Below are 26,454 nucleotides of genomic sequence, written 5' to 3' on the forward strand. Positions count from 1 at the left end.
ACTCATGGTCTTATCTCCAGGGAACTTCCAACCGCTTCATATTCTGGTTGGAGTGCAAATTCCTATGACATGAAGCTAACACCTCTGGCCTCTGAAGCAGCCATTTTCCCAGAAACCTATGTAGGAAAACCCATGGCACTCTAAAGGACCACATGGGAGAACTGAACCTTTTCATTCTAAATCTACTTTTATTGCTGTTTCCAACCATCTGATTCTGATGCAAATCAGAAAATGCAGACACCAGAGATCAGCTAAGTGGCAGATACCTTTCACTTGTGAGTTGCAGATCAAGCACCCAGCTGCTGCCCTCAGCACTGGACTCTCTCCCCAGCTCATAGGGACTCTGCAATCTGGTGCTAACCTCACCACTCCAGTCATCAAACTGAAAAAGGCACCAAATCTAACCTCTACAGACTGCCTCTTCAACTTGTCTTCCATAAAACACACTATCCAGCAACGCTGCCATAAGCTCAACAGAGAATATTGATGTTAGCAAAGCTGTTGGGTTCATTGGAGACCTAAACACAGCAGAGCAAGCCCCTCCACAAGCACATTTCTGCTTTCTGCCCACTAATTGGGCAACAAAGACAAAGTGAAAACCCCAGCGCTGAGCCAATGGATAAGCTGCCAGGAAATTTCAAACTACTCCAAGCATGACAGCCGACGGAAACCATGATGTAAAGTTCAGAAGAAGGTCACTGCTTCAAAATCTCTTTCTAAAGAGAGATTTTGTTATGGTTTTTCTTTTGCAAGCATGCATCAACAGAGCTAGAGCACCAGAGAGAGATAGAGAAGAAGGATGGATGTGTAAAAAAGATGCAAAATAAATTTTAAAGTACTTTTTGCCTGGGTGGTTCAGGCACATGTTTTCAGCCTTTGGTACAATGTCTGCATCTGCAAAACTCTGGACTGATGGGCATGGAAGTGGTTTAAATGGCTGCCCACATTCTGCACAGCTGATAACCCACCTGCACCATAAGGTCAGTGGAGTTGGATAGACTCTACAGTAGCACCTGACAACCATTTAAAAGGTTCTCTCTGAATTTGGAGGCTTTATCTTGCATACTCACATATTAAGACTTTGACTGAGGTATCCCTGGGTGGGTTCATATGTGACACAGGGCAGAGCTGGGACCAGACCTCACACATCCCATTCACCCAGCTCCAAAATGCCAGCCACCTCCTGAAGGTGTCAAAAAAAATTTATGCTTACAAAAAAACTTTGGAGATTCAAAATGAAAGCCCTTGGCTACCTGAAGAAAAGGTATTACTTCCTTGCAATGGGACCCTGGTCTTCTCTTATGTCTAGCTGGGCTACAGCTGAGTGTATCACCACACTGCTTGCAGGTTTTCTATTTAGTGTCATAATAACACAGAGAAATATTACATTAAAGTGGGTACCGCTCTCCTTCATTAGGACTGGATCACCTTTGTATTAAACAGGGAAAAAAACCCCAACAACAAGAACCTCTGGGTTTTCTGCCAAAAGCTGCGTGCTCTGCTTTGACTAAGGTCCTCCAGGAGCTCTGCACAAGTTAAGACAACAGATTTAAGGTATTTTATCTTGTGCAGTTTGGCTTTAGACAAGTTTTTCGGATGTAAAATAGAAACATGACACCAGTTCAGCCAGGTGTTTTCCTCTCTCCTAATGTTCTGTTTTATGGCAGCTTTCCATATATGAAGGCTATCACACATGGGAACCCGTCTCTTCTAACAACCCACAATCATTTCTGTGACTCTCCAGATCAAGCCAACATAAAAACCATGTGGACAGAGACAGAAAGCAGGTTCAGAGATGATCCAAACAACCAGCATGGCTACACTGCTGAGAGAGCTGTCAGTCTGAAGGTCGCTACTAATCCCACTGGTTCTAAATACATTAATCTGCAAACTGGCTGCTAAAGAGTTCTTGCTGGGCTGTCAAAATATTTGCCTATAATCTGCTGTGTAGTCTGCAGTAGGGTCCACTTCTCACGAGTGATCACTTGAAGCTTCTCTAAAATACAGAGCAAAAACATGCCATTGAGTGTTTTCAGAAAAATCAACTCAAAATGGAAACCCAGGAGGAGACACCAGCAGATTGCTCCCTCATGCCCAGCACATGTACACCTCCAGTGTGGAGTCCTCTGATAAAGAATTAAATAACTCGTGGGTAGGAAATGACAAAGGGCAATTAAAATTATATTAAACTTCCTCATGGCTTTTCTCTGGTGTTTTCTGCAACACAAATGTCAGACGATTAATTTGTTTACTGTCCACAGATGCAACGATAACCACAATTGCATCCCGAGGAACATTCAGTACAGCAACACTCCAGGTCCCTCTCTGCCACCACAGCATTTTTCCACAGCATCTACTGGGGACTGCCACCGCTGAGAACGTCAGCGCATGGTCCTGAAAGCACAGGGCACCCTGCCTGAGCTCAAAGAGCCAGGCCCACTATTGGTAGGGGAGGAGAAAACCCATGGTATCTGCTAGAAACAGACCAAGAGAGACATCGTGCAACCATAGGCTACAGTGCACCCTATGCCACTAAAAACAAAACTCTTGCTTCTCTGATTAAATCAGTATTAAACTCATGACACTATTCCTGACTTAAAAATATTATCAATGAAAGGAGAAGCAGGTTAACAAGATTAGCCGTAGAGATGTTGCCACACACTGAACTACATGACTGCGTCCTTACACGCATGCATAAAAACTGACACAAGGGTTTTCACTGAAGCCCATCAGTGACTATTCACCCAAGCAGCTTTGTGTTGCTGCAGATAAAATGTTTATCACATGGCAGCCTGGCCCACCGCATGTGAAGCACATTCAAGTGAGAAGGCAAGTGATTCGTTTGGGTTACTTCCATTTTTGGGACACGACTTTGACCTCAGCCATTTGTCTGAGCTGTTCCCATTATGCTTCCCTTTTCTGAGTGACTATCAAAGTTCTCAGAGTAGCAGGAGGAAGATCTCCTCCCAGGCATTGCAGGAGCTTAGGATGTGTCAGATAAATGCATCAAAGAGGAGATTATTCCTGAACGCTAAAAAACCACTGGAAATATATATGACAGCCCCAAGGCAGTCTGACACTAGCATCCCTCAGCTGGGGCTGTTAAACAAACAGCTCATATTTTACCCGGAGTGAAAAAATCACACACATTATGGTTCTCTGACACTCTTTAATCTTAACACAGCTGCGAGCTTCTTGCAGTGGAGAAACCTTCTGGGTGAATGTGACCTTTGGATAAATCCTTGCATGTTCTCTGGCGATATTTATTGTTACAGTCAGGCTAATGATTCACTTTGTGAACAGCCCTGGGAGGGATCTTTTTTCCAGCAGCCCCACAGACCTGTAAACGTGTTCCTCCATCACTGTCACACCTAAACTGCAAAAGGGGAAAACAAAGGGTAAAAAAAAAAAAAAAAAAGGTATTCTTTCACACTTCCATTTGGATTACTGCACAGAAGACTGCATTCATGTTTTCAAGATATATAAGGGAACACTAAAAATTTTTAACATTGAGGCAACTGTCTGCTGGTAGACTCTGTAAGAAGTTATTACTGTTTTCTGAAAACACCAGCTACTAGGACATAATGCATTTTCCTGAGCCAAAAGCACAAGTAAGGCATCACTGTGCTTGCAGAACGTTGCCATTCAAAGCAGGCAGTGGACACTACAAGAGAGGAGGACAAAACCAATACAAGCCTTGAAAACTAAATCATGTGTCTTTTTGCCAGCTTTCAGAAATACCATTGATCTTAAGATAAAGCTAGTTTTCTTGCAGCTGACACCCAATATTACAAAAATTGTTTCTGTTCCTATTGCATATAAGCATAGTAATCCTCTCTTGGTCATTCCACACTCAGCTCACAATACAATCCTTTTGCTGAGCCACCAAGAAGCCTGAATTCAGTCTGACTGTGTCATTTGACAGGCTCCAAGCTGCCAAGGAGGCATACAAAACTCCTGGGTAAACTACTTCTCTGGGTCTAACTGTTGAGTGGGTTATTGGGCTACTTTGTGAAATACAATTCTGTCTAGAGCCCTGACAGCTGAACTAGCCCCACTCTTGCCCCTGACAAAAAATGAATCAAAGAGTTGGTTCATGTCAAAGTAGAAGGCTTTCTCACATCTGAACGGAAAGCAGACTTAAGAATTTTATTAGTACCTTAAGCTTGAAAATGAAGGATGCTGCCAGCCTCGAGCCAGCATCTGCAAGAGATTAATTTCATAGAGACTGTTAAAAAAATAGCAGTGTTCTGATCTTCAGCAATGTATATAATTCAGGCAACAGTCAGAAGCAGGCAAAAATACATATGCTGTATGTGTAGGAGTGATAGTCACATAATATGTTGGTTTATGAGCTCAGGCTCCGATCTCTGACTTTCCTGGCTCAAACTCTCCTCTTTCAGGCATCTGATGTTTTTAGATGATAAAACTTCGAACACAAAAGCAAGAGTCGTGGTGAGTTGGAATGAGTTCAGCTGCATTTTCTTGCTTCCCAGGAAGCAGCAGTCTATGTCGCAAAAGTCACCAGATTGTTTGCAGTAATTCTAAGACAGTCAAGGACTGGATAGATACAGGGATGATACCAACTGTGGACTTCAGCAAGTGATGCTGTCACAGCCTGAGATGGAAACATAATGGTAGGACACTGCAAGAAGCTCCTGTTGCTGCTGTTCATGTTGTACTCACTCAACACACAATGCTCCCTCCCTTAGGCTACCAATCCAGCATTTTCATGCACTCTAATAACCCCAACAACTGTATGTCAAAGGGGCATATCCACAATTAAAAGGCTCTTTAAAGCAACACTGCAATGCGAATTTCTGCAAAGCATTGTAACAAACATAACAAACTTCAGTGTCATTCTGAAAGTCAAAGAAACAAGTTCCTATCCATGGAAAAGGTTGCTATTGGATGTCTATACCATGCAACCTTCTGTTTTCAGTCAACATCCAGACTTGGTAGGCCTTAGGGGAAAAATCAAGCTTAGTTTCCCCTCAGTCAATATTGGTTCTCAAGTCAATAAATCTCAATATTGACCACAACATAGAAACCAGTAACTATTTAATATCTTCTTCTGGGTTTTAATTATAAACACCGAGGAAATGTGTCAAGTCCTGACTTCCTAGTCATACGGAAAAGCTTTTAAACATTCTGCATAGACCACTGTCGATCAGGCCCATCACGATTATGGAACTCAAACATACTCCACCAACAAGTCTCTAAGAATGTACAAGGTCATGCAACCTTGGAATTTGAACCCAGTGCCTGCATCTGCTGCAAGGACGGTACAGATAACAAATAGCATCTTTTTATGTCACAAGAGTTATTATTTCCAGTGCCACAGTTAAATTTCCTTTGCCCATATAAAACTGTAACTTCCATAGATGGGGAATGTTGACAAAAATCCCTGTGGTATTCCATAATTAAATAGCGTTCCTGGCCAAGTACTTTATCATTTGGAAAGAAATATGAACAGCACGGAGAGACAAAGAGAAGTAAAAGAGACAGGTGAAGGAAATTCTGGGGGCTACGAGACAGCACACAGTTTGCACGTGGCTGATAAACAGAACCACGCAGTGCGAATTTCTTGCCTCAAAAACCAGATGGGAATCCTGGACAGGGATATTGCCTGGCTACTCTGTTAACACAGGCTATGGCTATGGAATAGATTATGTCAAGTCAGGCAGCAGTCTAGACATGTTGGGAGAAAGCACAGGCTCATGAGAGAATACCCTGCCAGAGAAGTTTGTTCCCTCATTGCCTCTCTGTCACCGTGTTTTGTGTGATCTCACCTGGCTGTGCCGAGTACGCTTTTCACAGGTGCCTGCTAACTGTGTTCTTCATCTGAAGGGAATGGATGGACACCAGTTTGAAATGACTGTCTAGAGATCAAGCTAACCAGAGAGACACACTATCTGGAGATCAGCACAGGTGAGTTAAAGGAGAGCTGGAAGATGAACCAAATATCCCTTACTAATGGGCTGAAATATCTGTGTACTGTATTTCGATTTTGTGCTCATGGGTATTTTTGAAATCAGATCTTTGCTGCTAATGATTGCAGTGAAGATCTGGGTCTTCTGTAAAGTGAGGAATCGCGATGCAAATAGTGGGAACTACGTATTTCAGATGGTGACAAAACACAGCCTAATTAATGTATAGAGTCTGAGGGCATGTTAACAACCTCAGTGGCAGATAAAATAGCCACTCGTTTGTGGGATCTGTGTGGTTCTCTGATTACAAAACAACCTTCAACCCCTTCAGGTGTATCTTGGTGATCCTTCTCTATATTGTCAACAAATCATCTTTGCCTTTGGAAACAAGGCCAAGTCTATTCCTCATGCCATGTAGTTTATAAGCCTTTTTTGAAAAAGTTTTCTGTACCCACAGAAAATCTTGAAATCATTGAAAGTTTATGTCACCATTTGAGGACCTCTAGGACATCTATGATCTATGTCATCACCTTGCCATGATGAAAAATATCTGTCCAGAGAGTATGGGAACTTTTTTCATGAATGATGCGCTGACAAATCAGTACAACAGAGAAGAACCACATAGATAGATGAGCAAAACAACAAAAATGGGCTTTCAAATCTCAGCCAAATCCTTGATATCTGAAAACAGAGTATGGGTTTTTTCTTGCATATTGACTCCTCCTGCTCCAAAAGCAAGTCTTTTAAAATCCATACCTCAATCTATTACTAGGTTTTGACTTGTTTTAAGGTTCTTACTTGCCAATGACACATTGCTGGATGGAGTATTAATGAGGTTGTCATCTAACTGGGCCTTACAGGAGCAAAGAACATTTAGTACCTTCTTAAAAAGACTAGCAATACTTTCTTCTGAAAGTTTGAGAATAATTTGTGCTTTGATAAGACTAAGACAATACACTTCTTGTGCATGTGAAACCTCTTAAATCCCATCAGAAGGACTTGAGCTTGAGGCCAGGAACCAGGCACTTTCACATTTTAATCTCAAATCTGCTCTTGGCTTCCTGAACAGCAAAGAACCCTTTCTTCATTTCAACAAATTTAAACCAGGGTGCAGTGAGAATTAAATGTTTACACTGCAATTTGAAAATGTAAAGTGCTAAGAAGGAGCACTTAGGAAGTGAACTTTGTAAACTTTTTCTTTGCTGCCATGGTATCCATCATCCTCAACAGCCTCTTACTTCATGTACTCATAGACTACATAACCTTAAGCACTCTCTGTAAACTACATACCTCACTTGAGAGCTGATGTACAAAAATCAGCTGTCTGAATACCTTAACACTTACAACAACTTCCTCTGGACTGATCATAAGAGAAATGACTTATTAATTTTCACATGCTGGATTTATTTTAGCTTTTATGTTTCAGGAATATTATATAAACAGAATATTAGTTATAGGAGTACCCAGGAATGCAAGAAAACATATGGCTCCAACTCCCTTCAGTATTCCCAGCACATTCCCCACCAATTTTAATTTCAACTGGCTTAAGTGAGGGAGTCAGGGAGAGACTTAAATGGCCTCACCTTCTGCATATCATGATGAAGAGGTGAAATCACAGCACCTGCTTCACATACGCAGAACCCTCCATCTAGGTGAAATATAACCCTACCACTCCCTTTGGGTGAGGAAGGGACTGTTTATGGTGCATTTTGGATCCAGTGGCATTTTAATTCTACCCCTGCTCCAAGATGGCACTGGCAATCTCCAGTTTTGAGATATCACCATGTTATCATAAGTCTACACCTGCTCTGACGAGTCCACCAGAGACAGAGTTAATTATGAGAGCAGAGCCACTCAGGTGTGTTTCTAAGTGGCATCTCAACTGTTTAAAGGGTGGGTGAACCTGACACACATACCCATGCATCCAGCCTGTGCCACGTATCTTACTCAAGGTTAGGTATTGTGATGGTAAATATTTGAGATAGATAAATATATATTCCTGTATAAGCACAAGTACCTCCACCTATTCTTACTTCCCACAAGTCTGCTCTTTGCTGTAGTGTTGTGATGCCCTAGGGTACAATAATCCTCAGTGCCAAGATTTGCCATGAGGGGTCATGAGCTTTTGCTGTCATGCCCCAAGCCCTCAACAGCACTGGCCCTGCCACATACAGCTGTGTAGGACCTGTGTGCTTGCAGTTAAATGAGGGCTGCTCCTGCCTCTCATCATGCTGGTGGTGCCTGGTGCTCGATCTGCTCTTGCTCTTGGTGCTCCACTGCCCAAGGAGCAAACCTTTTGCAGGTTGAACAGCAGCAGTAGAGGCCTCCCAAAACAGCTTATGCTGCACTTATTTGTGAGGCTGTGTAAATCACCAGTAATGTGAGGTGCTGATTCCTTCACATGTTGTGAAGACTAAAGGAAAAATGAGGCTTGAGTAATTAACAGAAGTTAATTGCTTTACACGCTAGCACTTTGCACACTTGAGAGAGCAAGTGTGGAGTACAGGACCTTCACATGCCTATCGATACAGCAAGCTCTTGCAGGGATAGACAGGAGACGAGTAGATTTGCCTTTACACCAGATTGCTACCTTATACCACAGAGAGCTACTAAAAAGCTGATGGAATGCAAAGGTCCCCAGAGGTCTCAAAGACTGGGAACACCCCAGAATTTTTGGATGCCCTGTGAGATTTAGGAAACAACAGCAAAACTGGAGGACAAACCTTCAGCTATTAAAAACACCCACAAGAAAGCTTTCAGTTAAATCTAACCTATATAAAGCTTCTAGAAAGGACCCCTCACATTCAGCAAGTCAGCTCTCCGAATGACAGCGTGAGCAAGCTCAATAAGCTGCTTGGAGCTGTCAAAACCTTCCTAAGGCAAACTTTCTACAGAAAAGTTTTTTGTGCTGGTCACAGCTCATGTCCTGCTTTGTCTGGTTATCCTGCCAGAAGCATAAATGAACTCATAAGAATAACAGGAGGATTAGGTTAAGCTTATTTTTAAAACGTTTCCCACAAATTCGTCTCATTTGCCTGCTTATAAACACCCTCGTTCATCTTTGCTGTGTGTCTAATTAGGCAGGATATACTGCAGGTGGCTTTAAAAAGGAGCTGAAATATAGTAGCTTTGCAGTTATGCATGTTAAAGGAAAGGTAATTAAAATTTCATGCTATGAGATGTAAACTGATCATCTCAGAGGCCTGAAAGCGATTTCTCCACCATGTATGACATGGCACAGTTGGCCAGCTACAGTATGGGTGGGTTTCCTCTTCCTTGCAACACTTAATAGCCTCTGCCTAAGGCAGAATGTGAGATCCAATGGGTTGGTTTCTTGCATTATTTATTCACAGAAATAGACATATTACCATCAGCTAAGTATCTCTGGATTTTATTTAAAATCAATACTGCAATAAAGTTTAAAACATAAGAAGCTAAAATTAAATTAAAACAAACTAGCAAAGAAAGCCCTGCTGTGAACATGTCTTAGAGGTTACTTAAAAAGAGATTGAACAGAGGTCTTGGATTTTGTAGCAGCTGTAGTTAAAATTCTGCAGTACCTGACAGAGACATAGGGTGGTTTCCTCTGATGATGCTGACAACTTTTCTGAATAGCATCTCTCCAAAAAATGGGATTTGTTTTCACAGCTAAAAAGAATACTTCAGTGTTGCAAATATTTTTGCTTTGGCAATAGGTCAAGCTGCACCAAATAGCGGGTGGCATCTTTTAAAACATTTCCACAAGGGAGGATATCACTCTGCTTTTCTACCAGTTCCTCCTCACACCTGCTCTCCTTTTTAACAATCCTGCATTGTATTATATTACTGAAACATTAGGGGTGTTTTCCAGAATGTGAAAGGGCCCTTTCCAAAAATACATATTAGTGTATGCAACAGTGATGTGATTGTATTTTGCCATAAAAGTCCTAGGGCACACTCATGCTTACTGTGAAATAGTGGCATTTTAAGACTGCAGCTTTAATAAGGATATTTGAGATGGGGGACTCTATATGAAAGAAGTTATGCCTAGGGCATGTTTAAAAGCCTATCAGATAAGCTTTGAAAAATGTGAGGGACAGCAGACATAGCATTGCAAGTTTTTTCTACAAATTTTTTGCAGCCAAGAAGAAAGAACCATGAGTGAACTCAAGGTAGCAAAACACAGAAAGGATCTCTCAGTTTTCTGTGGCCAAATTAGGTCTTCTGCCTTGGAAAGCCACTCCTTAGATTTCCCCTAGGAAAAAACGTGGCAAGCAGACAGGATCTGGGAGCACCAATCTGAATGCGTTTCATTTTGTCTACCCCAGTAAAGAATGGAACCACTGTCTCTGAACCAGCTGAAGCTTTCTTAAATTGTCTGTGGTACAGCAAATAGTGGGAAGGCTAAGCAAGGATTACTAACTGATGTGAGAGATTAGCATAATAAACCTGCATGGGACAGGAACAGTCACAATGATGAAAAACTGTCACCCAAATATAGCAAAATTCCCATCGACTTCAGTTAATCAGGATTTTATCCCGTGACTCCAAGGCACTGTAGAAAAACAAACCAAACCACCCTACCAAACCTCTGTTAAAGGTAGTCCAGGAACAACAAGTTCTAAGAATGCAGTCCATATTGATAAATGCGAAAGGCATTTATGGTACCCTGCTTTTCTGTTAGATGTTTCCCCTCTCCTCCCTTCCCCATAGTTCCTACCATCCTTCAGGATCATTTTTGTCTCAGTCAAACTGACCTTACATTTTCATATGCAGAGTCTCACATCTGTCAGGCACTGGGCAATGAGGAAGACAGTATTTGGTTATGAAACACCTGACTTGAATTTCATTGAGCCAGGTAATAAACCAGAAAGAAATTAAGTTTCACTAGGCAGAAGCAGGTTTTTGTAATAAGTCTCTATATACCTGCACGCATGATAATCACAAACTAAGTTCTTTCCTAGAAAAGACAAAAGAAGCCTCATATTGCACTTGCAACCACTAGGAAATAACATTTCATTCAGTGTATAAGGACAGCGTCAGGTAGGCTTGTGATTAGGTAAGCAAAACAAACACATTCCAGACATGCCATCCTTTGAAGGAAAGGAAACTTCCCTGGGTTTTAATCACAGAGTAGTATGTTGCTTCATCTGGTTTTCCTACCAAAAAATCTTTCCTTGTTAAAAAAAAATCATTAACTTTCCATATAGGGAAGCACAAAGTGGGTCATTGGGGAGGCATGCGCTTCTCGGCTAGAAGCAAGCCACGGACAGTCCCAGGTGAATGGTGTCTGTCCAACACCATTGTCTTGTCAGATTCTGGAGCCCTCCCCACCCTTATCCCCCCATTCCCAATACCTCAACAGGAAAGGAGACATCTGTGAATCCTCTGGCACTGCTTCAATGTTTTACAGCTGTAATAACCACTGATACAAAGAGAAGAATGTTTTCTAGCCCCAAATTCCTGAGGTACTTTTCTAAACAGACACAAGTGTATGGGGCTTGGTTACATGAAAAATACCCCACCAGGGGCAGGGGTGTGGGGAAAGATGACGAGGAATCATGTTCTGCAGAAAATTGAGCTCAGCATGGGTTCAGATTTACCTTTTCTGACTACTCAATCTATTTGTCCAAATCCAAACTTCTAATCCTTAAATCTAAGCAGTATTCTTCTGGCAGCTTGCACTCACTCTTGGCTACATCAGATGAAAAACACTTCAGGGAAAAGGCTTAAAACAGTGGTGATCTATAGACTTATATACATGTGGCATTTTTGCAGTACTCCTTACCATCAGCATATAGGTAGCAAAGTTTGATGCTTGCTGCTAGAAATCCCAAAGTGCATCAGAGACTACAAAGTCCATTTTCTCTCATTTGTTAGCACTGTCAGTCACTAGCAGCATAAGTCACGGTGCCTCTTACCTGTTATGTCAGTGAGTTCATCACAGCCTTACACAAGATGCACAGGCTGACATTTAGAAGTGGTTTGGGGAATCATGTCAATTTGTATAGGGGCATAAAGTATAGGCAGCAGGCAGCCTGGCCAGATATGTGTGGAGAATGTGTTCCCAAGCACCAGTGCTCTTGTAAGTGTTGGGAACACCAGCTCCCCCAGTGCTTATGCATTTAGGCACATTTCTCCAATGCAAATCTGCAAAGAATCACCTTGTATAAGTAGAATGATATAAAACAGAGTATTTCTGGACAGAAAGCCTGAATTAAGCAGCACATAACAATGCAAGCAACTAAAGCTCCAGTGGTAACTTCAAATGGATGGAAGACTCAAAGCTGCTGAACAGAGCAGACTGGAAAGTGGAGCATCTAGCTCATAGGAAATTCAAGTCCCAGTGCAAATTTGCTTAAAAAAATACAATTATTATTTCAAATATTTTTTAATTCCTTTCTAACCAGAAGCTCCCTGGGTTGTACAGCTGCTCAGTGACAATTTGCCCAAGAAGCTGAGTAAATTGTTTCAACCTGAGCACCTCTCTGTTGTGGTTACACTGCTGCTAGTACCCAGACTCAGGGCCAGCTTCAGACTGGCAGTCTGACAGGCACAGGAACATCCCTACCTTAGCATAAGGGCAAGTGGGAGCAATGGCCCCTGCTCTGTGCCAGGTCTGCAAGGGGACCAGCCATGGCTTTATGCCATCAGTCCTTTTCTCCAGCCAACACCACTGGCACTGTCTGGGGGACAGACAAACTCTGCCCTGGGGTGGGTGGAAAGACAGATGTGGAGGTTGGTGTAGGAGCAGGAGCTGGGACAGCTGGAGTCACCCTGGTGAGCAGTCAGAGCTACAGCCACCCTTCGGCTACACCACAGACAAGCCCTGGAGCAGCTAAGCCTCAGCTGGAGCAGCGCAGACAACTGCCGCACCCACATGCACAGCCAGGACCAGAAAACCTTGCAGTGAGAATTTTGCAATACGCACCCTTGGCGGCAAACAGAGGGCTTCAGAGATCCCAGTTCCACCCACCCTTTTAACTCTTGAAAGGGGCTTTTCTGAAGTCAGTCTTCAGCCTACATTCCATAGAACCATAGAATCATTTAGGTTGGAAAAGACTTTCAAGATCATCGAGTCCAACTGTCAACCATGCCAACTAAACTGTGTCCTGAAGTGCCTTGTCTATGCGCTTTTTAAACACCTCCAGTCATGGTGATTCAACCACTTCCCTGGGCAGCCTGTTCCAATGCCTGACAACCCCTTCAGTAAAGAAATTTTTCCTAATATCCAACCTAAACCTCCCTTGCCGCAACTTGAGGCCATGTCCTCTCGTCCTATCTCCAGCCACCTGACAGAAGAGACCAGCACCCACCTCACTACAACCCCCCTTCAGGTAGTTGTAGAGAGCGATAAGGTCTCCCCTCAGCCTCCTTTTCTCCAGGTTAAACAGCCCCAGTTCCCTCAGCCGCTCCTCATAAGACTTGTGCTCCAGGTCCCTCACCAACTTGGTTGCCCTTCTCTGGACACGCTCCAGCACCTCAATGTCTTTCCTGTAGTGAGGGGCCCAAAACTGAACACAGGACTCGAGGTGCGGCCTCACCAGTGCCGAGTACAGGGGAACAGTCACCTCCCTGCTCCTGCTGGCCACACTATTTCTGATACAGGCCAGGATGCCGTTGGCCTTCTTGGCCACCTGGGCACACTGCTGGCTCATATTCAGCCGGCTGTCAACCAGCACCCCCAGGTCTTTCTCTGCCGGGCAGCTTTCCAGCCACTCTTCCCCCCAAGCCTGTAGCGCTGCATGGGGTCGCCGTGACAGAAGTGCAGGACGCGGCACTTGGCCTTGTTGAACCTCATGCAATTGGCCTCAGCCCGTCCATCCAGCCTGTCCAGATCCCTCTGTAGAGCCTTCCTACCCTATTTCTTTTGCACCATCCTGCTGAGTGAACATAGGGACATAACTAGATGAATTTTACAGCTGTAGGACATCATTGTTAACAGGGAAAAAAACCTTCAAACCTTCTGCTTCAAAGTCACAAGCCCTTGGTCCCCATCTTTTATATAGAGCTCTTAATTAACTTAGCAATGCTACAGCTCACATGGTCTCTGCAGTATTCATGGCCTATCTGTCAAACTTAACAGGGAGCTGATGGACTACACAACATTGTGATTTATGCTCTTACTCTAAACAATAATATTTTCTCTAGTTAAGTGGAAAAACTGCAAGGCGGCAGCAGTTAACTGCATAAAGTTAATTGGTTAACTGAAACAGAAACTCATTAACTGATTAACTGGGAGCTAAGATGGAGGAATGTCAGCACAGTCACAAGGAACATTTGAGACAAGAATTGCAATAGATTTGCAATTTCTGATCATATTTGATTAACAGATGAGGCTATTACTACATTAATTACTGCTTGCCATGAAATACTAAATATAATTAAATTTGAGTGTTCGAGAGAAAAACATACCTCTTAGGACAATTACAAAAGAGAAAAAGAGTAACTAATCATTTGGTATGCTGTTGTCTGTTAAAAATGTCGTAGTAATAATAATAATAATAGCAACAATAACAAAAATATATTATAATAATAATAATTATAATTATAATAATAGAAAGAGTAATAACAATAAAAATATTTGTCTCAAGAGTTACGAGCACAAACTTCCCAATCTCAAATGGGGAAATCTACTGCATGGCAAAAACAAGGCATTGAATATTTTTCCAAAGTTATGGCAGTAGTAAGTGTCTTGAGCAATGTCTAACTAGTCATTTATGAACTCAGCTGCTGTGTAGGTGTATTAGAGATGGGTGATATACTGATATCACATTGATGACATGTTCCAAATCTGTTGGTGTGGTGGGTTGACCCTGGTTGGATGCCAGGTGCCCACCAAAGCCGCTCTATCACTCCCCCTCCTCAGCTGGGGGGGAAGAAAATATAACAAAAGGCTCGTGGGTCAAGATAAGGACAGTTTAATACAGTGATAGCAAAGGTTGCGCGTGCGAAAGCAAAGAAAAAAAACCAAATGATGTTATTCTCTACTTCCCATCAGCAGGCGATGTCTAGTCACTTCTCGGGAAGCAGGGCTTCAGTACGCGTAGTGGTTGCTCCGGAAGACAAAATGCCCCCCCTCTGTCTCCCTTTACTTAGCTTTTATATCTGAGCTGATGTCATATGGTATGGAATATCTGTTTGGTTAGTTTAGGTCAGCTGTCCTGATTGTGTCCCCTCCCAAGATCTTGCCCTGCCCCAGCCTGCCATTGAGGGGAGGGCAAAAATGTTGGGGAGACAGCCTTGATGCTGTGCCAGCACTGCTCAGCAGTAGCCAAAACACTGGTGTGCTATCAACACCTTTCTAGCTACTGATGCAGGGCACAGTGCTATGAGGGCTGCTGTGGGGAGTATTAACTCCATCTCAGCCAGACCCAATACAGTTGGTGATACCAAACTATCAAAAAAAAACCTACTAGAAAGCCAGAGATGCTAATGAGGGCAGGTGTTACTAGGAGTATTAGTCCTGTGCCTTCCTTTATGGTGTCTCCTGTAGCCCAACTTGTCCCTGTATGGAGCAGCGCTGCTATGCCTCTCTCACTGCAGTCCCCACACCCCTGTTTGGGGCTGCCTGCTCCTGTGCCTCCCAAGGAGGCTCCTAGGAGGCGTCAGCCATGGCCAAACAAAGCAGGCATGGGGGCACACTGGGGACCTGCCCCCCATGCCACGTTGCTCCCTGGCCTCACCAGGGCTGGAGTTGCCTCCAGGCCCCTGCTCCAGCACAGCTCAAAGATATACGAGATCAGCCATGAGGTAGGGCTTGGTGAGCACAGAAAGTCCTTTTCTTCCCTCAAGTCCCCTAAGCTCCCCAAATCCTCATCCAGGAGCTTAAATAGTACCATAATATTTCTTGATAATGTGATAGAGCTTTTTCTGGTAATAGCAGCAGGAGAAATTCAGATGGTATCACCTATCTTTAGTGCTGCTTATATTCAAGAGCAGCTTCAGGAGTCTGAGTGCAAGGTTTATTTCATACATGGTCAAAGTATCCCCTCTAAAAACCTGCTACTGAATAACCTTGATAACTTTTTCTTTTTTTGGCAAGGACTAATCCAGGATGCTTGGCCATATTAAAATATCAAAATAGACAAGTGTCAATGGTGATGACTGTCACTGATAAATCTCTTCTTCACCCAGACTTCACCAAAATCTCATGGAAATTCAAAATTGTTTCCCTGCGTAATGAACTTGCCTCCCTAAAGTTCAATCCTAAGGTTTATTTTTAGAGTATTACTCATGAGTACTGAACAACTAGCAATGCATTAAAGACAAACAAAAAATACCAACCCAAAACTAAACAAAACAAACCACAATTAAAAGCCCATAAAATGTGTCTAGTTACAAAACAAAGAATTATAAGGCTGGTGTAAAATTAGATGCTAAAATTGTTAGTTTGCAGTCTGGACTATTTCAAAATGCTTTCTTGTTCGCTTATATTGTGCTTTCTTCTACCATACGCTTTGCAGAGAAACACAAGTCACCAAAGTCACAACATCAAAAAAAGGGTTAAGGGCAAGGTGCACAACCATTTCTCCCAAGGTGTCACAGATCTATCAATGTGAAGCTCAGGAGTTAGCTGTTCTGCACCCCACAACCACGCAGCTAGATCTCTGCTCTTTAAAACATTAACCATATCCTTTTCACCTAACAATCATGACAATCTTGCTGTATGTATATGTTTTTTGGATGGCTAACAAAAGGAGAAACTACAGCTGTAAAAAGAATGAGACTTAAAATTAATTTGAGACGTCTTCACAGAAATCTCAGTAACACAATGTCAGACAAAGGTTTCTAATGCATTGTTTGCTGCCTTTTTTGGTATTTGGAGAAAACACACCCTAATTCGTAATGTTCCTGCTGAGTTTATTTCTATTTCTGAGAATTCTTATTAACAGCAGGTCACTACCAGAGCAGCATAATGAAAATGAGGCAATGTTGATAATACAGGCAAGAATGACCAAGAAAGCTTAACTCTTGAGAATGGAGTATTTCAAATGGAAAAATTCCATAATACATAATGTTGGAGGGTAAAAACTGAGAAGCTAGTCAATTCAAAGAGGAAATTAATAGAAAAATTAAAGAACCTGACTCTACCATTCTGCCTCTTCACTTCTCTTAATGCTAGAAACTTGTTCATAGTTAGAAAAGCAGAATTGGAAAAATTTTAGTTAAACCTAGCCTGAAATTAGAAAACATTGACTAAATATTCTTTTCTAAAAGACCTCAGTAAAAAGCTGTAAATGTTAATTTAAATTTCTTTTAATAGTAATTTGAATTTTCCACAGAAGTACACCACCAGCAATGGGTTCTTTGAAAAAAAAAAAGAAAAATACAAATCTCTTAAGTACTCGTATTTATACTTATGTACACACACACACACATGTATTTATATGTACAAAGATTTATGTTAGAAGGGTTCCCAGAACTTTCTTGAATGTATGTCCCATAATCATTACCTCCTTGCGGGAATTTCCTAGTATGAAAAATGGCCATGGTCATTGAATAAATTGCTTGTTACAACATTGTCAGTTTCTAACAAGACGTAGCCTCTACTAAACGCCATTATTTAATTTTAATTTATATTTTATCTTTGATTCCTGTAGCTGAGCATTCTAACAGCTAGCAACATCTAAATGGAAGCAAACGAACAGCTACTTCTGACACAATATAACAGTCATTTCAAAATAAAGTTTCCTTAGTGAAAAATAAACTTTTCTACAAAAGGACCTAATCAAGTAAAACACTTGCTTGGTTTCATTGTCTTTCCAGGACAAACAGAAGACATCATTTTAAAGGAACAGAAATGCTCTACGGTAATTCTTGTGTGCAAGCACATAGAGCTTTTTTTTCTGGCTGCTGTAGCCAAAATATAAATCATTTTCCGCTGTGGTGTCAGGAAGTATATTGCACTAAATTAATCACGAGCTACTTTAAAAAAGGGACTAAAAATCCACTGCAAAATGAAACAAAACTCTCTGTGCCTGTTTTCCATTTGCATTGTCATCACTTACCTTTAAAGGACCATGGAAGTGAGATGGGAATGTTGCTAAAATGCATTCAACAGACCCTATGTGTGTGTGTTAGCATCCCTAGTGCTCTCTGCTGTGCCTCCAGCCATTGGAAAAGACCAAGTATTATAACCTGCACACAACATGATCTTCACTCTTTGCCAGGCTCCTAGCACAGGGATACACTATAGCAAACTAAATGCAGAAGCACACAGACTACAAGCCAAGCTGCGTGTCTTCTAGCATTTCCCAGTCCCAGACGTATTCTGCTGGGGTAGATAAAAGTCTTTCTGTCTCATAAAAGAAAAGGAAGGGCAATTCATAAGGGAAATGGAGTCATTTTAGAAACCTTTTCCTAATAAGCCCAATAGTTCAGCAGATGTGTGCAAGTGGGGAAAGCTGGGAGCACAGAGATCAGGCAGCTCCATCCGCCATCATACAACTGTGACTCGGCTTGCTTTTATCTTTTATGTCAGGCAATCAAAAGAAAAGCCAATTTTATTTACTGAGTGAGGGGCAAATAAACTCATGCCAATTAAAGAACAGAAATGATGTCTCTGTGGTTTAGACTGGAAGCATTTTAAAGATAAAAAATCTTAAATAATTCACTCAGACAAGGCTTCTAATCCTCGTCTGTCTTCCTTTGCTCCCAGGGCAGGATGGGCATGCACTGAACTTTTTCTTAACTCCCTCCTTTCAAACTCTCAACCCACAAACTACACCATCCAAGAGGCACTAGTAATATTTAATATCCCTGCTTTAATAAAGTAATTTTCAAAATGCTTCTGGGAAGACACACTTCTCTGGACCACAAGCAATAGCAATTAGTCAGCCTCAACTTTACAGCTGACTTTGAAATCAGAAAGATCCTACCAAAATGTTTTGAAGGCTCTTCCCCCTCTCTCCTCAGTCTCCAAAAGTACTTTTTCTCTAGGTGATCACAAGCCTGCCTGCCTGCCTTTCTCACTGTTGGCTGCTCAGGTCTTTATTAGCTCAGGTCCATCTTCTTCTGATCCTGACTCAGAAAAGCTCATCATAATGTAACTCTGTATATTAATTATTAGCAAAAGAAGCTCAAAGCATGTGCTCAAATGTTACTGAAATTGGGCTGTGTGGTTTTTCCCCTCGCACAGTAACTTACTCTCTCCCTCCACAGCAAGCCATGCTTACCGGTAAAATGTGGTATAATCCACCCTTGAATGACAGCTCCGAAACTCCCATGCTTTGAGTTTCTGGCATTCCCGGTGAGCTCGGAGTTTCACCCTGACCGTCCCATGACAGAGCTCAGGCACAGGTTTTCTCTGTGGGCGGCTGCAGAACTCGTTGGACTCCACGCGCCAGGATTCGGCAAAGTCGTCCACATCAAACTTAAAATTCCCGTCCCCCCCAATCAGGTCATCTCGCTTGTGCCCATTGTAATTGCCACACAGACCACAAAGTTTGCTTTTCAGATGTGGCGCAGCCATGACTTCCACAAAACTGTCTCCATCCCATGAGATTTCCAAGCCTAATAAAGAGAAGAGACAAAAACTCACACACAAAAAAAAAGAGAAGAAGAAATCGAGGATAACAAACTGTGCCTTATGTTTGTGAAACAGTGTTCATGGGAACCTAAACAAAGCCATTGGCTTCATTCTGATAATGTTGTTAGATTTCTATATACCTCCCATTAAGTGCCTCTGACAAGCATAGTGTTTCCTAAATCACAGTCAATTACAATACACTCATGCCTGTCTCTGTTTATTTTTGTTCCTCCTTGCTAATGAATGGGGTTATCCTAAGAAATCTGGAGCCAAGGCAGAACTACTCTCAACATCGAAAGAGGGCACTTGCAAAATTCTGCAAATTGAATTTGCTGGGGCAAATTTCTAGCTGGTTCTGCAGGTGGCCCAGAATTTCAGCCATTGTCACCCATTGAACAGGTCAAGGGCATACAAAGGTGTTCATGCCCCATGAGACTCCACCAGTGACCACCGTATGGAAAAACATCCTTTTCTTGCCTGCAAAGCTGATACTGATAACTCATTTGGGTGAATATAACAGTTCCAATATAAGTACCTTATTTTGTGCAGGTAAAGAGAGTTAAAAAGATGACCTCAAATATATGTCAGATGGGTAAAACTGTTGTAGGAAGGCATTCTGAACTGGATTCAAACTGATCATTCAAAAGGTGTTAATTACCAACCTTTTGAAGTTGTCTTCATATGGCAGCAACACTGAGGAATTGATGGTAAACACCTAACCTTCATCTAGTGGCTGGGATGTAAGTGCTCTGCTACAATCTGTTCTACAGTAAGGTTTTGCACTTCTGGTACATCAAAATCAAAATTGCTTTCTGTGGATGAAGTCCATTTTATCTCTGTACCCATCTAAAAACTAGGTGTCTAGCTTAAGTCAGCTGTCTGTGCCCTCTCTTTGATGGAGAGAAATAGGCAGCTCTCGGTCACAGAACGGGTGTCTAATGCAGAGGGAATAAACAACTTTCTGAATGCCTTTCTGTTTCCAGTGATACTCTAGAGGGCCCAGAGATCAGGTGGAGACTAAACTTCTAGTCTTTACCTGGGTGATTGCAAATTAAATTAATTCCATCCTTCGAGGAGTAAAAATGTATTTCATAAGAGAAAGGAATTTTGGTATCATATGGCATAAAAATAACACCAAGAATCACTGCTGCTTAACTTCTAACCATCCACTTCTGATGAGTGCTACTACTTCACATCTCTGCAGTAACCCTGCATCTGAAGATCACAAATAATTTTGCTGATGTTAGTTTATTCCCATAAAGTACCTGTGTGCAGCAGTTAGTTAAGGATAAACACAGGAACCTGCTTTTAAACAGGATAATTCAGATTTTACTCTCTTCTCCCTACCTGGCCAAGAATACCAAACAGCATCACTCTGCGGTGCAGGACCAGGACTTTGCTCCAGCTTTCTGCATTTGCTATGTGGGCTGGCTTAGCACCACCCTTTCCTCTTGTAAATCAGTGCTTGTCACTATGTGATCCAAATCCTGCCCTATCCTCATGTAAGTAATTAACATACCAGTGACTCAGTTCAAAGCTGGAACCCTTCCTTTAGCAACACATCCCATTGTCTCCTATGACAACTCCTATCCGCACTGCAGAGAAACAGGATGAGGCTCAAACAGCAATTATGGCTATAGAAAGGGTGTTTTGTCATCTGTACGTACTGTCCTGGTGCTAATGTGGTTTACACCATGTCACCAAGAGTTTGGGGAACAATTTACCCAGCAAGGTTGTACTGACAATTCTGCATCACTGGTCACTACAGTCTATTGCATCATGTTTTCTTATCACTACAGGTTAGCAATGATAGCACAAATATGTCCTGAGCTGGCTATGCCTGAAAGCAGTTTCAAATTATCTAAAAAACCCAGCGGGGACAGAGCCACTATGTCCTCCTCCAAAGGCACTTTACACCCAGCCAACTGAGAAATTGTGCAAGACTACAATTGTTAACGAGGCCAGCACAGTGGCAAGGGGGGAAAGCTGCCTTTTAAGCTGCTTCATACATTATCATTGCTGGACAAATTCAAATTCCAGCTGTCTCTGCTTCTGACAACGCTGAACAAAACAAAACACAGCTTGATTTGCAGACACCAGATTAATACTGCCGTGCTGGCATTTAGAAAAACGTTGCCATTAATTTATAAACTAAGATTTCTTCAGACTTGAGAATCATATAAACTTTCTCAAAGCTTGAAGCATCAAGATCCAAATTCTCAGACAGTTCTCTTCAGACAATAATTCCATTTTTTAAGGCAGTGTTCAACTTCTTCCCCAAACGAGCTCCCTCAGAAGCTGCTGACTTAAAGCAGAGTCACAACAGACTGGCTAATTATTCTATCTTAATTTTCCTTTTACAGCTTTTTGTCTCAAGCCAAGACTTACTGACTTTCAGTGAAACCAGTCACATTCATTACAAAAGGTTAACTCTAAAATTATCCTGAATATTTGTGTGTACTTTGTGAGAGTGAAGTTAATCTACTTGCTACGTGTTGCTCTGTGAACTCTAGGTATGCAGGTAAGAACAACATAAAATTATGAGTTTTCATCTCAGCATATAAAAATGCACATTTTTAAATGCAGAGAGTCCTGCTTTGATTACTGGATTTGATTCAAGAGACTCACAGTTTAACTACCACAAAAGGATGTACTTTCCTCTAGCTGGGTATTGTTTAATTACACTATATTCTGCTGTAATTGCTCAGGTGGAAGGGTAATTTCTAGCTTTGATGAACAGCCTAAAGGTTTCTGTCCAAAACGGAGCTTACTCCCTTTTGGGGTAATGAGGAAGGGTACTTACTCCTACATGCATGATAATTTTGTCAGAGCCTGATCACACTGTGCAGTGTGTGCCTTTTTGTTTCTTCACAAGCAGAAAATTCAGTTGGTTTCTGTAAACCAATGAGAGCTGTGACAGACGGGATTATGCTACTGACCAATGTTTGAAATGGTCTCCTTCACAGACAGAAATTGTTTGGAAGAGTTTCTTGGTGCCTATACCCCCTTTTCCTCCCCCCCCCCCCCCGCCAATGGATGAGTTTCCCATTCACTTGGACAAGAATCAGAATCCAAGAGATGTGAAGCCAAAGGGTGCAGCATCTGTCCCATCTGTGGATGTGCAGAAAACGAATATTCTGAGTTACTTTTTAGGGTTTTCCAATCTTCCCCTTTCTTTGAAGAATGCTTATCCAACTGATTACTTGATTTCTTAACCTGGCACACTATGTGCTCTGCTGCATTTTAAAAAATTCCTTCTGGATTTATGCATATCACATACTGAGTTCCCCACACTGGGAACTCCCATCAATTGTTCTGTGTGATTTTTCATGGTAAAGGCATCCTCAAGAACTGGCAGACCACTCTTCCCTAAAGATTTAGTGCCAAAGTGGTACAGAAAACCTCAGCAAAGCAGCTTTGTGCCAAAGATCAGCACAGAAACAACAACAAAAAATGCTCCTGCACTAGAAGGACAGGTAAGTAACACCAGCCCTGTGACCTTCTGCTCTCTTGTCTTTTTAACACACAAATTTTAGACAAGGACTCAACACCATCCCAACCACACCCATGATGAAGTACCTGAAAGTGCAGGGTGCCAGAATTGCTGCTGCATGGCATTCAGGGGTACAGCTGGTGAGGAATTTAGCAACAAAACAGGTTTTCACTGAAAAATGCCAATTCATCAGAACTGAAATGCTTCAGGGAGACATATCAGATTCAATGAACTTCCAACACAGCACAGGCAAGGCTCCAAGCTGGTTTCCTGCCAGCTTGCCTGGTGGGCTGCCTGGAAGCCTGGACTCTCAGGGTATGCAACTCCAGGACAGCCCTGCCATGCAGATTGCCCAGAAACCAGGGAGCACAAGGCTTCCCGAAGCTTTGGGCTCCCCTGTTTTATCCAGGGCTCAGCTCCCAGCTCTGCAAAAGGAAAACCAAAAGCCGTGGGAATGCTGGCTAAGCTGTAAGCAGCAGACCCTGCATTTCCCAGTCCAATTTTACTTTGAATTTTGCTTCTAGTGCAGCATTTTTCATTACTTCCTCCCTCCCCTTCTGTTTTCATCCTACACTGGGAAAGCATATATTTTTAAAAAAATCTATATTTCATTCTGAAACAGAGAAAATTCTCTGATTTTTCCCCCAGAACTTGGAATTTCCTGTGGAACAAAAGGTTTGTCTTTCAACCAGTTCTACTCAACACATTCCTTTTCTCTCCAGCCTGTCTGCTGTTTGTCCTCTCCCAGCAAAATGGAGCCATGCCGTTCTGCTGCTTTCCAGGCCTTATGTGCCTAGGAAAGGAGGACTTGGCCCATCGTGCTGCGTTCAGTGAGAGAAACCTGATCCTGCTACATTACGGGGAGGAATTATTTAGGCTATAATTTGCAGTGATTACACACTGTTTGGTATGTTGTCATATGCCATGTTTGCACTCCCTCTGCCAACACATGGACAAAGATGTGTGTAGTCATTTATTAGGCTTGCACCAGGGACAAATGGAATAGCAGCAGGATTAGCTGTCATTCATCTTCAGTTGAAAACCTTTCCTTGGCCTGTGGTTGGCTAATGAAATCCACATCGCCAGAATTCATAGCATTCAGCTGGCTGCAAAGAGAAACTCTCAAGATGCTTTTAATTAGAAGTTGTGAATAATGGTCAACTTGTGTGCATTTTACAGACAGCCACAAAAATCTGCATTGCCACTTTGAGGAATGAGCCCGGAGCTGGGATCCACATTATGCAGACTTACATTTCCAGGGGCTATATGAACAGGTGTCTAAATTCTCAGCTCAACAGTGGGTGCTAGTGTCGCCCTTGAAAAAAAATGATGCTAGATAATGAGTATGACTATGCATCATGCCTGTGACCATATCACTCCATAAGAAAGATTGGTTTCACTGCTTTCACATGGCATTTAATTGAATTAACAGTAAATAGTATTCTCACTGAAACAGTACTTCACTGTGTAAGTGAAATCTCTCAGGACTACAGTAGTACCTAACACATGCTAATGAGAAAGTTTTAAACTTCCCCTCAGTATTTATCTATGCAAGGATACTATGTTTCAGAACAGTTTATCAAAACAAATATAAGTCCTCTGGTTTAGCTTTTTGACAATTAATGTATTTTCTAGGACTCCAAAGACCTGAGAGTCTGCTATCTCCCTTCCCTCTTTCTACAAATAAGGTACCAGATTCTCTGAAGTTTTTGATTTCCTTTTGCTTCTGGTGCTCTGGACTCTCTGTTCTTCGGAGACAAACTCTTACTTGGGCACAAAGCAAGCCCAACAAGATGGCACTGAACAGCAAATTAGGCCTTGGTTTTCAAACCAGGATCTCTATTTTGCTGGGTAGCCCCAGTGAAATGTTTCCATAATTTGACAACTTAAACTCATTCCAGCCACTAGTAACTATGATTTTATATAATTGATGACTTAGACTGTACAGTATGTTGCTGCAACTGGGAAAAAACCTGAATGTTATGTTTAAAAACTGATCTCTCTGTTCTTATCTGTAAGCATCAAAATGATGACCCTGCATAAGCCACTCTTAAGTTACTGGAAGTGAAAGTCATGGCACATTCATCTATGCAGGCAGTTAATTGTCAGCTGCAGAATGAAACATAGCTTAGCAAACGTTCTGCAAAGACTTCAAACTCATAGCTGAGATCTCTGACTGCTTGTAGGCTGCAGGGATTTTTGAAAGCACTTTGGGTTTCTCAGATCTCTAAAGAGTTATAACTACATTTATTACTGCTTTCATGCTTTTTTACTGACTGCTGTTCATGTTGTACTCGAGAAGTTCTTCAGGGAGATCACTCACACACACAAACACGCCCGCGCCCCACCTGCTTTGGTTGTCACTTTCAGCAAATAACCATCCAAATCGATCTGAAATTGCGGTGTCTCGCAAGGTAGTGAGATGCGGGTCCCATTCCACTTCACTGTGAGGTGCTGCTGGAGGCTGATAGTGCTTCTGCCCAACACAATGTCCACTGACTTTGTCCAGGAGAAAGAACGGGTCCGACGGGCATCATTTTTTACCAGCACCTGAAAGGGCGAGGCAGAGGAGGAGCAGTCTTTCGTCAAAACGTACTGACATGTTCCCTGAAAGTTAAATGTCCGTCCATCAAAAGTGTTGTAGTGAGGATCTCCAAATACAGTGCAAACTCCAGGCTCTGCAGGTGAGTGAGAAACAAAAGCGCCATATCAGGATCAATCAAAGTTTGAAAAAAGCAGTTGATAAGAACACAGAGTACACTGCTCTCACCTAATCTATCCACCCTACAGGGCAGATTTGGCTGATACCCACTAGGAATATATACTTTTGAAAAGCTGAAGCTTCATGGCTTTAGTGGAAGTCTTTCCCAAAGTGGGTGGGAATCAAAAGCCAACTGATCCTTGGGGCAGCATAGGAAGGCTAACCTGTAGCTAGGAACCAAAGACACATCTTCCAACCTATATGTTTGTCCCTTAAACATAATGTTCCACCTGAACAGTTTAGGTTATTACAATGCCTGTGAAATTTTTCAAATTATTTCATTTCCAGAAAATACAAGCCCAACTCATGATATCAGAGCAGGGAGAACCCGGGGCTTGCAGAGCCCACATGTCTCTGGAGATGCGACGGGAGCCTTCCTACCCAGCTTCAACTTTCCAAACATGAAATGTCTAGTCTTATGAATTCATTTAGTCTCCCTCTCACTGACAGAGAGAAACAGACATGACTAGAAAGTGTTTCATCTCACCAGTTTTAGACATCTCTTTTAATACATGGGGAATTACTCTCTGGAGGAGACTGTTTCTCTGCTGCCAGCTCTGGGAGTGCAAACAAGTATCTAAGACTACAGGCATTCCTCTCAGACAGTCAAGTTCCCTGGGGATGAGCTCCCACCCTTAAGTTGTGTTGTGGGAGCAAAGCCTAATCCACTAACAGAAGCAGAATTCAAAACATCATATGTGTATTTTTGAGGCTAATTTTAATGTCCCCAGTTAGGCAGGGGTGATCCCCTGAAATTAAA

General features: G+C 42.2%; 1 protein-coding gene across 2 annotated transcripts in view; it reads right to left on the reverse strand.

Annotated features, from left to right (window-relative positions):
* BMPER (BMP binding endothelial regulator) overlaps positions 1-26,454 on the reverse strand; it is a 155,867-nt gene that overhangs the window by 32,207 nt on the left and 97,206 nt on the right. The window contains exons 11-12 of one of the 2 annotated variants that reach the window (XM_075057040.1): positions 25,282-25,483; positions 19,088-19,424 (exon numbers count right to left, since the gene is read on the reverse strand). In XM_075057040.1, the coding sequence (XP_074913141.1) occupies positions 19,088-19,424; positions 25,282-25,483 (539 nt within the window). Of the gene's footprint in view, positions 1-19,087; positions 19,425-25,281; positions 25,612-26,454 lie in introns of both variants that reach the window. The other variant, XM_075057031.1, reaches the window with a different exon arrangement.

This window comes from Buteo buteo, chromosome 2, assembly GCF_964188355.1.
Source record: "Buteo buteo chromosome 2, bButBut1.hap1.1, whole genome shotgun sequence".
In the NCBI taxonomy this organism is placed as follows: domain Eukaryota; kingdom Metazoa; phylum Chordata; class Aves; order Accipitriformes; family Accipitridae; genus Buteo; species Buteo buteo.